Below are 14,011 nucleotides of genomic sequence, written 5' to 3'. Positions count from 1 at the left end.
TGCATTATATTGTTGGTTGAGTTCATAGATTCTTCTAAGTAATCGAAAGAGACTAGTTGAATCATTGATTAAACCTAGTTAGGAGAATAATCGAAAGATGTTTTCCTAAAGACCGATTCACTACGCATTCTTGCATATCTTTACAGTGCTTAAATTGGTTCATCTCGTGAGATTAAAACTTAATCGAGAGAGGAGTTTCTACTGAGCGTTTGAATTAATAATAGAGTGAATTGGGGAGATTCACTTGAACATTGGAAGTAAATTATCTAGAGTTAGATCCCGAATAATTGTCTTGCACCTATCCTTTCAAAACCCTATCCTCTTCTACTGATAACCTTAATTGATTATTCCTTGTTTCGATAGTCACTAGTCAATAGCTGTAGATTTTAGATTCTTAGTTAAATTTTATTATTAATCATATAAATCTCAACTGTTGATCCTCTTGGATAGAAATCTAGCTACAAACTACGATAATATTGTTTAACTCAAATCCATATGGATATGATATAATATTATACTATATTCGAGTAGTGAGCATATTTAAGTGTGTTTAGTACTCGTCAAATTTGAGTTTTTACTGAACATTTGAACAAATAATAGAGTGAATTTGAGAGACTCACTTGAACATTGGACATGAATTATCTAGATTTAGATCCCGAATAATTATCTGGCACCTATCCTGTCAAAACCTTATCCTCTTCCACTGATAACCTTAATTGCTTATTCTTTGTTTTGATAGTCATTAGTCAATGGCTGTAGATTTTAGATTCTTAGTTAAATTTTATTATTAATCATATAAATCTCAACCGTTGATCCTCCTGGATAGAAATTAAGCTAGAAACTACGAGAATACTATTTAAATCCAATCCATGTGGACACGATATTATACTATACTATCTTTGACTAGTGAGCACAATTTAAGTGTGTGTTTTGCACTAGTCAAATTTTGGCGTCGTTGCCGGGGATCGGCAATCAATAGCGTTTGAAATAGTTTGTAGTGCTAATTCAGTAATTTATTTATATTTTTTTAATTTTATTTTGTTCTTCTCGGGTTTCTCCTCCGTGTGCAGGCAACAAGTTAAGTCTGTGGTGTATGACACGATCTTCTTCTAAAGAAGTAATACCTTACAAACCGGAATTGGAAAAATACCTGCGACAACTGAGGAAGTAGAAAGAGTTCACCGTAAAGATCTTGGGGCAACCTTCAACCCAAGAACACATGGCTAATAATGATGACGACGAGGTAGAGGTAGCGCAGCATAGAGAAGAAGTTGCAAGGATAGCAGCTGAGGCAGCCCGTAGAGCTGCTAAGGAAACTATCGAAGACAATAGGGGTCGACGATTTAATCTAAATCGACCCTTGATTGAAGAGCAGTTCGAGAATGCGGTACTCATGCCTGGTACAACATTGGGTGACTATGCCAGACCAGTCTACAATCAAGGATTGTCAAGTGTTAGACCATCTTCAATTACAGCAAATAAATTCGAGTTGAAACAAGGTTTGCTTCAAATAATTCAAAACAGATGCGTTTTTAGAGGGAAGATGAACAAAGATCCAAACATACATCTGATGGACTTCGAGGAGATTATGAACACCTTTCAATACAATGGGGTGTCACAAGATGCAGTGTATTTAAGGGCATTCCCCCTTTAACTTAAATATAATGCGAAGCAGTGGCTTCGAAGCTTGCCAAATGGATCAATTAGAACATGGGAGGAAATGACCAGAAAATTTCTTGATAAATATTTCTCCTCATCTAAGACGGTCAAGTTTAAAAGAGAAATCCATAACTTCTGCTAAAAAGAGAATGAAACTGTTTTTGAAGCATGGGAGAGGTTTAAGAAGATAGTTAGAAGGTGTCAACATAGCGGAATTGAACTCTGGATGCAACTACAGGATTTTTGAGTTATCCGAAAATGCTAATCAGTGGCCCTCTGAGAGTGTGGAAAGAAGAAAATCAACGGGTGTTCTCCAAGTTGATGCTACTACATCTACGTAAGTATAGCTTGATGCTATGGCTAAAGAAATAAAAAAGCTAACTGTAGCTTCGATGAAAAATGTATACCAAGCAGCTTGTGATATATGTGGAAGAGGATACCCTACTTATGAGTGTCAAGCCTCAACTGAGGAAGTGAATGCTGTAGGAAACTATAATTTTAATGCAATGGGTCAGAGGCACCCCGGCTTTTCATGGAGTTCACCTGGGGGTACTGAAAATGCATGGCAACAAAACAACCACAGATTCCAAGAACAAGGAGCTTTAGGTTTTCAAAATCAGCAGAGGCAGCAGTATCAATCTCCAAGTCGAATCAATCCAGCATGGAGGATCTTATGAAGACCTTCATTATCAAGACAGATGAGAGGCTTGATGCCCATGATGCAGCTATCAAAGAATTGGGTACATATTTTCGAAGCCTGAAAAAATAGGTTGGGCACTTAACTACTCTAATGTCTGAGAGAGTCCCAGGAACACTCACGGCTGATACAGAAAGAAATCCTAAAGAAACAGTAAATGCTGTAACTTTGAGAAGTAAGAAAGAGTTGAAATATCTCACCCCAATCCAAAAAGATATGAGACATGAAAAAGAAAGCGGGGAGCAGCTGAAGAATAGTGTCGAAAAGAAGAAAAAAGGAAAATCGAGAAGGGAGGAACTTGAGGAGAGCAAGCACAGGCCTACACTGCCTTTTCCCCAAAAGCTAAGTAGAGGAAAGCTAGACAAGCAGTTCGAGAGATTTCTAGATGTGCTGAAACAGGTTCATGTAAACTTACCATTCATATAAGTGCTCTCACAAATGTCGGCTTATGCCAAGTTCTTGAAGGAGATCCTGACAAATAAGAGGAAAATAGAGGAGACCTCAGTGGTCAAGCTCACAGAGCATTATAGTGCAATATTGCAAAACAAACTCCCACAAGTGTGGAGATCAAGGGAGTTTTACCATACCTTGCTCTTTAGGCATTACTAATTTTGATAAGTCTCTATGTGAATCTTGTGCCTCAATTAATCTAATGAAACTATCTATTTACAGGAAACTGGAGAAAGAGATTGAGAGATATGGTCTGCACCAATATCTTTGCAGCTGGAAGACCAAACGACTCTAATACCCGATGGAATAGTTGAAGATATCTTAGTTCTGGTAGATAAGTTTATTTTTCCTGTAGATTTTATAGTGGAAAAGATGGAGGAGAATAAGGAGGTCCACCTCATCCTAGGAAGACCATTGCTAGAAACGGGTAGAGCAATATTAGCTATACATGAGAGAAAACTCATGCTTAGAGTGGGTGAGGAGACTGTGACTTTTGAGATGAATATAGAAACATGGGTCAAAAGGGAGAAGCTAGCTGCTAGTGTTGTATGGAAAGTGAATGGCGTGAAATAGAAGGCTGCAGTGAGTGAGAAAGATAAGTGTGGGGTGTACCCAAAGAAGGTTGAGAAGAAGCTATCTGCATGGAAGTGTACACTAGTTCGGGCACGAGGGATGGAGCCCAACTTCGACTCAAACCCCGACTAGATGTTCAGGGAAGTTTTCCTTACTTCTTGCTTTTTATTTGTGTGTCATAGGGACATGCCACAATTTAAAGTATGGGGTGGGTATGTATGTATGTATAGAATGTATAAATGTATATGTGCGTTTTTGTAATTCAATTGATTGGAAATTTTGACAATTTTGACTTATCCCGACGATAGATTTCCTTGGTTGTCTTCTTGAGGGATTTAAGTTGAAGAAAATCCCCCTTGGTTTTTATTTGTGCCGCGGTTCTTTTCCAAGTGTTCTGTTTGAACCGGGTGTAGTTCGTTTTTAATTTTTTTTATGAGCAGGAGATCTTGTGCTATGATTTGAAATGAAAGCAATATCTCCTGACTATATTATGCCTTGTGAATAATAAGTACTTTAGTTGTGACGTTTAGGCTCAGTTTTTTACTTTTGTATAAGCACCTTAAATTGTATGATCTTAACTTTGCTTAACTGCTTTGACTAGAGTGTCTTGATGAGTCTGATCCTGAGTGAGTTATGTGTCGTGTGTGTGTGTGAGGTTTTTTGTTACTATGTGCATCGCATTTGATGTGATATAGGCATTTCTTTGTTGAGCCAGTTATATGATTTTACCCACCTAATTATTTATGTATCTTAGGTAACCCCTTTGAGCCCGTAATCCTGTTTCGTTGGCAACCACATTACAAGCCTTACCCATTTGTTCGAATTGCCCATCTATTTGAACCTTTTACCTCTCGTGAGCCCTCGAAATTATTATGAACTTTGTAAAAGTTGAAATGTGGGGTAGTTGGTATGAACTTTGTAAAAGTTAAAGTGTAGGTGTTGGTTGGCTTTTGAGTGGAATTAATGAAATAAAGAGAAAGGTGCACTGTTTTTAAAAAAAAAAAAGTCACTTGAATTTAAAAAGAAAAAAAATAAGTGTATGATTGTGAAAAATATTCCTTGATAGTAGTAACTCTTGATGTATTTGTGCTTAAAGATGTAGGGAGTTAATGTATATTGATGTTAAGGTGGAGTTATGGTTTGACATAAGTGTGCGGTTTTGAATGGTTAATTGTATGTATTAAAGTGCTTAGGGAGGTGTAGTCATTCTTATATCCAAATGTATCCTACATGTCCCGCATCCTGCATTACAACCAATTAAAGTCCTACTTGACCCTTGACTAAATGAGCTCAATTAGTAGAGTAGTACACTACGGGCAAGCCTATGGTGCATCTTTTGTGGCAAATGAATGTTGTTTCTGAGAGTGAGTGAATTCTTTCTATCTTGAGTTCACAATTGTTCTTAACTTTTATTGTGTATGGAACTACTCTCTATTGTTGTGTGAGGGCATATGATTCACGAAGGAAAGGTAATGCTTGGCCTCTGTGTTAGAGTAAGTGAGCGGGTTATAAAAAATACGTGGTACTTTTGAGTCAAATCTTGAGGCGAGGATGTTACGGTATTGTGCTTAATCTGTTTCAATTATTCTTGGTGTGATGAGTTAGGAGAGTTGTTTAAAAAAGGTCGTGCCTATGTGAAGTGTAGTTTGATTGCTCGAGGACGAGTAATGGTTTAAGTGTGGGGTATTGATGGTAGGCTATAATCTCGTATTTTATTCGCTTATTGCACTCTAATTCACTGCACTTTACTTGTGTTGAGCTTTAATTAGTAGTGTTTTGCACTTATTATGTATTTTATACCGTGCAGGAGTGATTCTGAGTTACTTAGATGTTGCGGAGCAAATTCGAGCTATTTGAAGCTTTGAAGTCTGAGTATAAGCCCAAGAGATTAAATCGGGATCGCGTTCGGAGGTCGAGGACCAAGTCCGGATGTCAAAAATTGGAGAAGCGAACTCACTCTAAGAAAAATGCACGGCCGCGCCGCATGGGGCGGTGCGGCAGTGCAAAGTATGCCCAGAAATTGTTTTGTGAAGTAATCTAGAAATTGCCGCAAGCGCCCCATATGGGGCAGCGCGGCGTGCGGCGCGGTAGTGTAAAATTGTTAGAGTAACTTTCCATTTTTGCTAAAAAGGGTAATTTCATCCAGGGTTTATTGGGGGCTGGTTTAAATACACGGAAAAATACCATTTTCGGGACTTTTGATACAATTTCGACCTAAGGAGGCCAAGGAGGCTGAGGAGGAGTTGGAAGAATACAAGCACAAGGATTTCATCATTCCTTCCTCACTCAAGATCCGGGTTTGGATTGAATTTATGTTTTCCTATATTTTAATTATATTTGTGAAGAACTTCTCCATGTTTATGGAGTAGATCCTTTTAGGTTTTGATGGATTTGGTGTATTGATGATTGTTTATGGATTATAACTCTATTTTTATGCATTTGAATCGTTTTAGAAGAATTAATTGTTGGATCTATATTCACTAGTTCATGTAATCGAGAGATGCATAACTTGTGATATCTTTGCATTATATTGTTGGTTGAGTTCATAGATTCTTCTAAGTAATTGAAAGAGGTTAGTTAAATCATTGATTAAACCTAGTTAGGAGAATAGTCGAAAGATGTTTTCCTAAAGACCGATCCACTATGCATTCTTGCATATATTCACAGTGCTTAAATTGGTTCATCTCATGAGGTTAAAACTAATAGAGAGAGGAGTTTCTACTGAACGTTTGAACTAATGATAGAGTGAATTCGAGAAACTCACTTGAACCTTTAAAGTGAATTATCTAGAGTTAGATCCCGAACAATTATCTTGCACCTATCCTGTCAAAACCCTATCCTCTTCCACTAATAACCTTAATTGCTTATTCCTCTCTTCGATAGTCACTAGTCAATAGCTGTAGATTTTAGATTCTTAGTTAAATTTTATTATTAATCATATAAATCTCAACTGTTGATCCTCTTGGATAGAAATCTAGTTACAAACTACTATAATATTGAATAACTCCAATCCTTGTGGATACAATATTATATTATACTATATTCGACTAGCGAACATACTTAAGTGTGTGTTTTGCGCTCGTCAAATTTGAGTTTCTACTGAATGTTTGAACTAATAATAGAGTGAATTCGAGAAACTCACTTGAATATTGAAAGTGAATTATCTAGAGCTAGATCCCGAATAATTATCTTGCACCTATCCTGTCAAAACCCTATCCTCTTTCACTGATAACCTTAATTGCTTATTCCTTGTTTCGATAGTCACTAGTCAATAGCTGTAGATTTTAGATTCTTAGTTAAATTTTATTATTAATCATATAAATCTCAATTGTTGATCCTTCTGGATAACAATCAAGCTAGAAATTATGAGAATACTATTTAAATCCAATCCATGTGGACACGATATTATACTATACTATCTTTGACTAACGAGCACAATTTAAGTATGTGTTTTGCGCTCGTCACATACCGATGGGCCTACTTGTGCTAGGAAGGCCTAGTACTGGTATCAAAACTTTAAAACAATGGGGTCGACCCCTTCATTCGACCCCATGGAGAATGGACCTAAGGTAAAGGGATACGTACAAACATACATAAAACCCTTCTTGGTAAATGTAACTCGTTCTATCATATCCGGGGCAAGGATTGTAAGATCATGACAGTTGTAGTTCTCCTTCACAGTAGGGATGCTAGAATGACGAATGGAGGAGGGATACCTACTAACAGCTCAAGTCCGTGAAGACACAGAAGGGGCCTTCTCTTGAAAGTCATTAGTAGTACTAAGGTGTTTTGGTATGATGGTGCTTACGTGGGAGGTTCAGAATCGACATCAGTTTCTTTGTCCTTATTTTTCTTTGGGCTCCACCGAAGAGGAGACCAGAGTTTTCAAAAGGGGCAGTGAAAGAAGCCATGGTAATAATGGGTCAGAAAAAACTTTTGTTAAGAGCGTTGCAGAAGATGGAAAATTTTCGTACAGAGAAGAAGAAGAAGGAGTTATGAAAACTAAAAATCTGGAAGTAAAGAAGGAAAGTAATGAGTAAAAGTAAAGATATAAACGGCATAAATTACGGTCATGATTACCTCGAAAATCGAAAAAAATATTTGCTGAATCGTGGGGCAACACGTGTTCGGGATATTAAATGCGAGAAGACGTACGTCCTTTCAAGCGTCAGAGACTATTCAGGAACTTTTCCGCCAAGAAAGGGGTCTTCACCAACTTTTCGGTAACACAAGGATATGTCACGGGAAAGTATGAGACTATCTGTATGGGGTAAAATTGGTTTATAACAAATGGTTGAATAATAGCATGACACGTGGAACCGAAGATAGGTAAAAGGTGAGTCAAGTAACAACCAGTACCGGATATGACAACTGCAATCGGTATCAGGTAAATTCCGAAAGGAGCATGGTCAACGGGAGCAGGTCGAGTATTTATCATCGGATAGCATTCAATGATAGAATATATTCTAACATTAAATGGGCAACTGTTACAAAGAATATTTGCATTCATGGCCTGCCGTTACATATTCATCAATGACTCTTTTATTATCATTTAAGTGTGGCTTGATCTTAGGATCTTGTTTCCCTAGGTATAGCTATAAATAGCAGGCTTAGCAGCCATTGTAAGACATGAAATTCCTGTCAAACATATACTATATTTTACTTTTGCTCTCAGTTAAATAACTTTACTTGTTCTTATCATTGCTTTCACTTTTGTCCTTGGAAATATTGCGCTCGGAGCCAGACTTGTCTTCTTCAATTTTAATTACTAAATTTCATTGTTAATCTTATTTCTCTATCATTTTTGGATCAAATTAGTTCGCTTGTCTATAAACTACGTATCAAATTTAACTGTACCGTTTTACGGGTAAACATACAAAAAGTATTTACCAAGAAAAGTGACTACAAATAAAAAATTTCCATTCAATTGGAGAAGTTTGTATTCTTTAATTTTTTGTAACCTAATGAGTCAGGATAGTCTATATAAAAAATTCCTAACCCGCCAATTTCTTTCTAAAGATTTTCCAAATACAAATTTTAAATACTATTTCACGTAAGAATAGCTATTTGTGTAGCCAGGGAGAGTGAAAACAATTTCTCTTTTTTCTAATAAGCAGCAAAAAAAAAAACTCTAATTATTTTCAAGTGTTTCACTAAGAGCGGAAAGAAATCAATATCAGATAGGTGAAATTTAATGAAATGACCACTTCTAACTCGATACATGAGGTTGTTTTCCTTAAAAGACCTAAACCTTGGAAATTTTAAAAACTTAAAAGCAACACATGGAAAATATATCAAACTTCTTATCAAACAATAAAAAATACTTTGAGAAGTTTGTCAACATTTGATAATTATTGGCCAGGTATTTCTTTTCTACAAGGAATTGTTATTAAAAGTAACGGCTTTCATACATCCATATGTTTACTTATATAACCTTGAGATCACATTCTCAAGTTTAATTTATTTAGACTTTCTTGAAATCTAATTCATTGAATTTTATAGTTTTGCATTTCTCTTATTAGGCATGGATTTTATTTCTTTAAAAAGTCACATACCAAGTCAAAAGTATATTAAAAATCCCAAGTCAACAGTTTCTATAATAACTATATAAATTTCAAATAACAGTAGCCAAACACAACCTCAAGATTGAATTTAAGGAGCAAAACTCTAGAATTTAAATACAATGTCATACTAAAATAGGCTAAACAAAATGATCGCTCTTGCTTTAGCTGACTTTCATTGATTACTAGCCCCGCTTAACACTTGCTTTATTCCCTGAAATACAAATTCAATAGTTCTGTTTCCAATATCAAACAAGATTATGCCCAATGTGCTTAACCATTATACTCCCAGGACTATGTCAACATTGCCCAGAGGTAAAAGGAGGAAATCTGAAGAAAAGGTAGTACCTTACAACAGCCACGACAAATTCCTACATACAGAAGTTGTTTGCACCTTCTTGCCATAAGCCACACTAATAGATTGTTCAACTATAGATTTGGCTTTACATCCCAATTTCCTGGCTACTACTTGATCAATGAACTTATGAGTGCTTCCAGTGTCAATCAATACCTGTAGGGGCTATTCTCATCATAGCATGTTACTCTAATAGTTTGATATCCACTAACTCCAGTAAATGCCTGTAAGGAGATAGTCATAAACTCATCAGTCCCTTCCATGGTCTCTTGTACCAACTTCATATGTTTTTCATCATCTCGTGTGTCTTCCTCAATTATATCCACTAGAAACAACTGCTTCTTTGCCCTGCAGTTATGCCTTTGCACATATTTTTCATCATAGAAAAAACATAGCCCTTTTAGCTCTTTTTCCATCTATTTCAGCAACAGACAACCTCCTAGCATAATTGTTACCAGAAGGTCTACTAGGAATATTAGAATTAGATTCGAGGAACTTCTTGAATGTTGAAGTTGATAAAAGAATCTATTAGAAACCTTGTGGTTTAACATGCTAGGGAGTAGATAGGATGGAATTATGTGATCAATTAACATGTTTAAGACCTCGTGTCTGAGCTTGTGCTTCAAAAACACCTTCTTACACTCTAGCAATTTTAAGCTTGCATAAGTATTCTAGATGCTTGAATCTTAACAGCCTTGTTAAGTTCTGGTTTCAAAACCCTCGCAGGAAATAACTGATAGCATTTCCAGCCGACAAATTAACTTTATTCAATAGTCTATTAAATTCAATTTTTTAATCCTTCACAAAATCAACCTGTCTCAGATTTTAATAGCCTATATAGGGTCTTCAAACCCATTCCCAAAGCTATCATGTAAGGCCAAAACGTATTCGGTCTAAGTTAGAAATGTATCGCTATTTCTAGATCTCATATACGACCTATGCCACACAATAGCATCACTGCCAAAATAAAAACAAGCGATTTTTCCCCTTTCCTCAAAGCAATTTCCTCCATAAAAAAGACATGATCCACCTTATACAACCGAGATTTCAAATCATATCCTGAAAATCGAGGGAAATCAAGTCGAGAATATCGAGTGAAAGAACTATTATCAGTTGGAGAAGAACTGGTTTGAACTTCCTTAGAATGACCATACGAATATGACCTACATATTCACCATCAAATGAGTATGCTATTCTTTTATCTTACTGCTTGATAATCCCAATTGCCTCCTTAATTTCGAGTAATTCCTTATCCGTTTGCGCATTACGAACATTCATACTGGTCAATCCCTCCATCAACTTCTGTAATTAATCTTGAATTTCTGAGAATTTGTCTTCCATGTTTTCCATAGGTTTGTCTTGATTCTTATCTCTGCCCATGTTAATGCCGAGGAACAACAGCTCTGATACCAAATGATGCAATATAAGAACAAGAAAATGAGTATAATTGAACTAGAAGCTCAAGCTCGAAGAACAATGGTAGCTAAACAGGAATCTCCGAGATTTAAGCTAAGAAGAAATAGAGATGAAGAAAGAAGTTTGATCTTATTTTCTGAATGAATCCAATTGGTATGATTACAATGTATTTATAGAACTAGAACAGCTCAAATGATTCTACTCGATCCTTAATGATTACAGCTATAACTAACTCCTAACTAACTTGCCACATCAGCTGCCAACTCAGCTTTTCTCTAATCTTGCATCAATTTTAGAGAAGAAAAATTCACATACAAAAGCACTATGTGTGATTAATTCAATGTCCAATTAGTAAATAACGCGTGTCACACAAGTAAGATTTTTAACCCAAATTTTTGCTTCTCACATGTCATTTAAAAAGTATGTTTTCTTACCCACACATCATCACTTAAGGAGGTAATGTCACTTGGAACAAGAATAAAAAGGAGCTTGAATGCTCGTAAAGTTCCAATATACAACCCAGTTTTCTGAACAAGTTTAGGATGCAAACCATGTATCTTTCCTATATTTAACAAAGTAAAAGCCGCTCATCGGTGGAATTAGTCGGACAAAGCAAACGGGCAGATTAGTCAACTCATCTAAAATTTTCTATGGGAGCTACACTAAAACACCTTTTTCTGGCCAATAAAGCTGATTTATTTAACTAAATTACATAATGGAAGAAAATGGAGCACAAGCAAAATTCAAAGAGCTATGTGCTTGTAACCACAATAGCACATGGAATGACCAAACTACCCTCTTTAGAAATCAAGTATGTTGGCGCTGCTAATTCCCACTTATAGAATAGTTATTAAAAATTCTTGCAAAAAAAACCTACTTAGTTAATTGTTTCATAGTAAAAGATTTTTTGCAGAAAAAGCTATTTAGTAGAATTGTTTCTACTTTAACTAGAGCCATGTGATGCAAGATCTCAAGACGGATACCGCTACTTTATTATTATCATGTCATATTAGCCCCGTTAAAACCAAATAGTTATAATTTTGAGTTGAGATACATTTCAACCTAATTCTACATGTTAATAGAATTTATTTTAAATAGGCTAAACATGAATGTTTTTTGGATTTTAGATGCTAGAAACTTTGATGAAATACATGAATCCAAAACATATTATAAAGTTTCAACATAATCCTTGAATTTTGGCTCAATAAAATCTTTACATACTTCAAAAGATTATATTAGCTCCTATATTTAATATTTTTATTGATTGATGCTTTTAAATGAAGAATCAAATGTTATGTGAGTCGACAAAAAGTTTAATGGCTTTGTTGAAGGTTTGAAAAATAATAATAAAGCCGCCAAAAGAACTTCTCCCATCATCAATAATTATTTATTTTGAACTTCAAATTAAAAATTATGTTCAAAAACTGAAATTTCCTTTTTAATTTCTACCCTTTTTTTTTCGAACCTTCGTTGTTTCTACTAAAGATCATGAATTATTTGCCTGAATTGCTTGTCATGGTTATTAGATGAATTTTGCAAAAGAAAATAAGAAAGCTGAAACAAACTTTTACGCCCTCTACCTTTTCGTTCAGTACACTTTCATGTGTTTAATGTGTTTGATCTATTGGGAAGGTTGAATGCTTGATAGGATATTCGGGGATACTGGAAAATAAATAGTTTGGAGCTGAATACTGATTCGGAAGGAAAAAGGGAATGATGCTCCAAAAGTGAAACATGTGTTTGGCTAAGCTTATAAGATCGTCAAACTAGCTTATAAGCACTTTTTCAACTTATCTACAGGTTTGGTAAAGTTAAAAATACTTATAAGTCAAGTGCTTATAAGTCAAAATTAAGCCAAAAGCCATAAGTTGGTCACCCCCAGCTTATAAATTTTTAGTTTATAAGTATTTTAAGTTTGACCAAGATTTTTATTATTTTATCTCTAAAATATTCCTTTTCAAAACAAAACTCCTACATCGATACTCAGCCTCACGTATTTTTTCAACCTAACCCCCCTCCCCCGCCTCTTCAAGTCTTCAATTCCCATCGACTATTTGAGGTAAGCAAATTCTCTATTCCTTTGCATATTTATATCTATGTGATTGTGTATTAATCTTTGAACTGTATGTAATAAACGAGGACATATCAAATTTTTGGTGTATTGCTTTCTAAGTGTTGTGATGATGAAGACAGTATTTCTCTTCAAATATTTTATCATATTTAGGTTTATTTTTTTATTGAGAAACTTTTGTCAATTTATTAATTATTATAACTTATGATTATATGCTTATCATAAAATAAATTATATTTATCACAAAGATTATCTTATCCAATCATAGTTGTATTTAAAATAAAATGACAAATAGTATATTTTGTATTTGAATTGATCTGGAATCTAAAATTTTGAAGAAATTACGCCCTTATAAATGTAAACAATTCTAAGGTTATTCAAGTCATTTTAACAGAAAAAAGAGCTTATCAACATTTTTTTATCAAATACTACAACTAATTATTATCAATTTCAGCACTTGTATCCAAACACGTAACCTTATTTATTAAATCAGTTTCAGTACTTAAAAGTGCTTTTCAGCAACTAATGATTATCAACTATTTCAAATCAGCTAATGCAAACGGGCTCATAACCGAATTAGAAAAATTCATACCTTTTAAGTAGAAAGAATTTAGCTATGGTTACTGAAATAAAAAAAGGAATTTTCACCTATCTATTATATTATAAATCTAATTACCATTAAAGAGGTTCTCATTTAATTACATATTCTATACATAACTACCAATTCTATACAAAAGAAGAAATTAGGCTTTAATATTTCTCATCTTCTCTCTGTACAATCCAGCAGATTTGATTTTGTACCTTTATCTTGCACAAGTGTTATTCCTCATAATCATTAGTGTTGATTGTAAATTTGTAATAGTCAGCGAAAAACTTAATCGACAGGAATTGCCATTATTAGCAGTTTAGCACTAGCATCACGACTTTACTTGCTCAAACTTAGAGGTCGTGGAGTCAAACAATTCTATACAGGCAACATTCAACCAATTGTTGTCCAATTAAATTCAGAAAAATCTTTATCTAATTAAGTAATAACTATTTCCTTATTTTTATAAATAGTTGTAAGAAAAAATTATAATGATGTAAACTCCTTTTAAAGCTCCATTGACAGTCATTAAAAAGTTTCGAAGCTTTGAATTCAAAAATCCAGTTTTGCAAATTTATTATTTATTTGAATTAGATGTTACAAATAATTAAAAATATTCATTGGAGTTTGTCTCAATCTCGAG

At 34.7% G+C, this 14,011-nt stretch overlaps 1 protein-coding gene across 1 annotated transcript; it reads left to right on the top strand.

Moving 5' to 3' along the window:
- The first annotated feature begins 2,449 nt into the window (after positions 1 to 2,449).
- LOC138907969 (uncharacterized) lies at positions 2,450 to 3,379 on the top strand. Its single transcript, XM_070198596.1, has 2 exons — positions 2,450 to 2,755; positions 3,080 to 3,379. Exons 1-2 carry the CDS (start codon positions 2,450 to 2,452, stop codon positions 3,377 to 3,379), a joined length of 606 nt encoding a protein of 201 aa, XP_070054697.1.
- The last annotated feature ends 10,632 nt before the right edge of the window (positions 3,380 to 14,011 follow it).

The sequence above is a fragment of the Nicotiana tomentosiformis genome, chromosome 3, assembly GCF_000390325.3.
Source record: "Nicotiana tomentosiformis chromosome 3, ASM39032v3, whole genome shotgun sequence".
Taxonomy (NCBI): Eukaryota; Viridiplantae; Streptophyta; class Magnoliopsida; order Solanales; family Solanaceae; genus Nicotiana; species Nicotiana tomentosiformis.
This window is presented reverse-complemented; position numbering and strand designations above follow the sequence as displayed.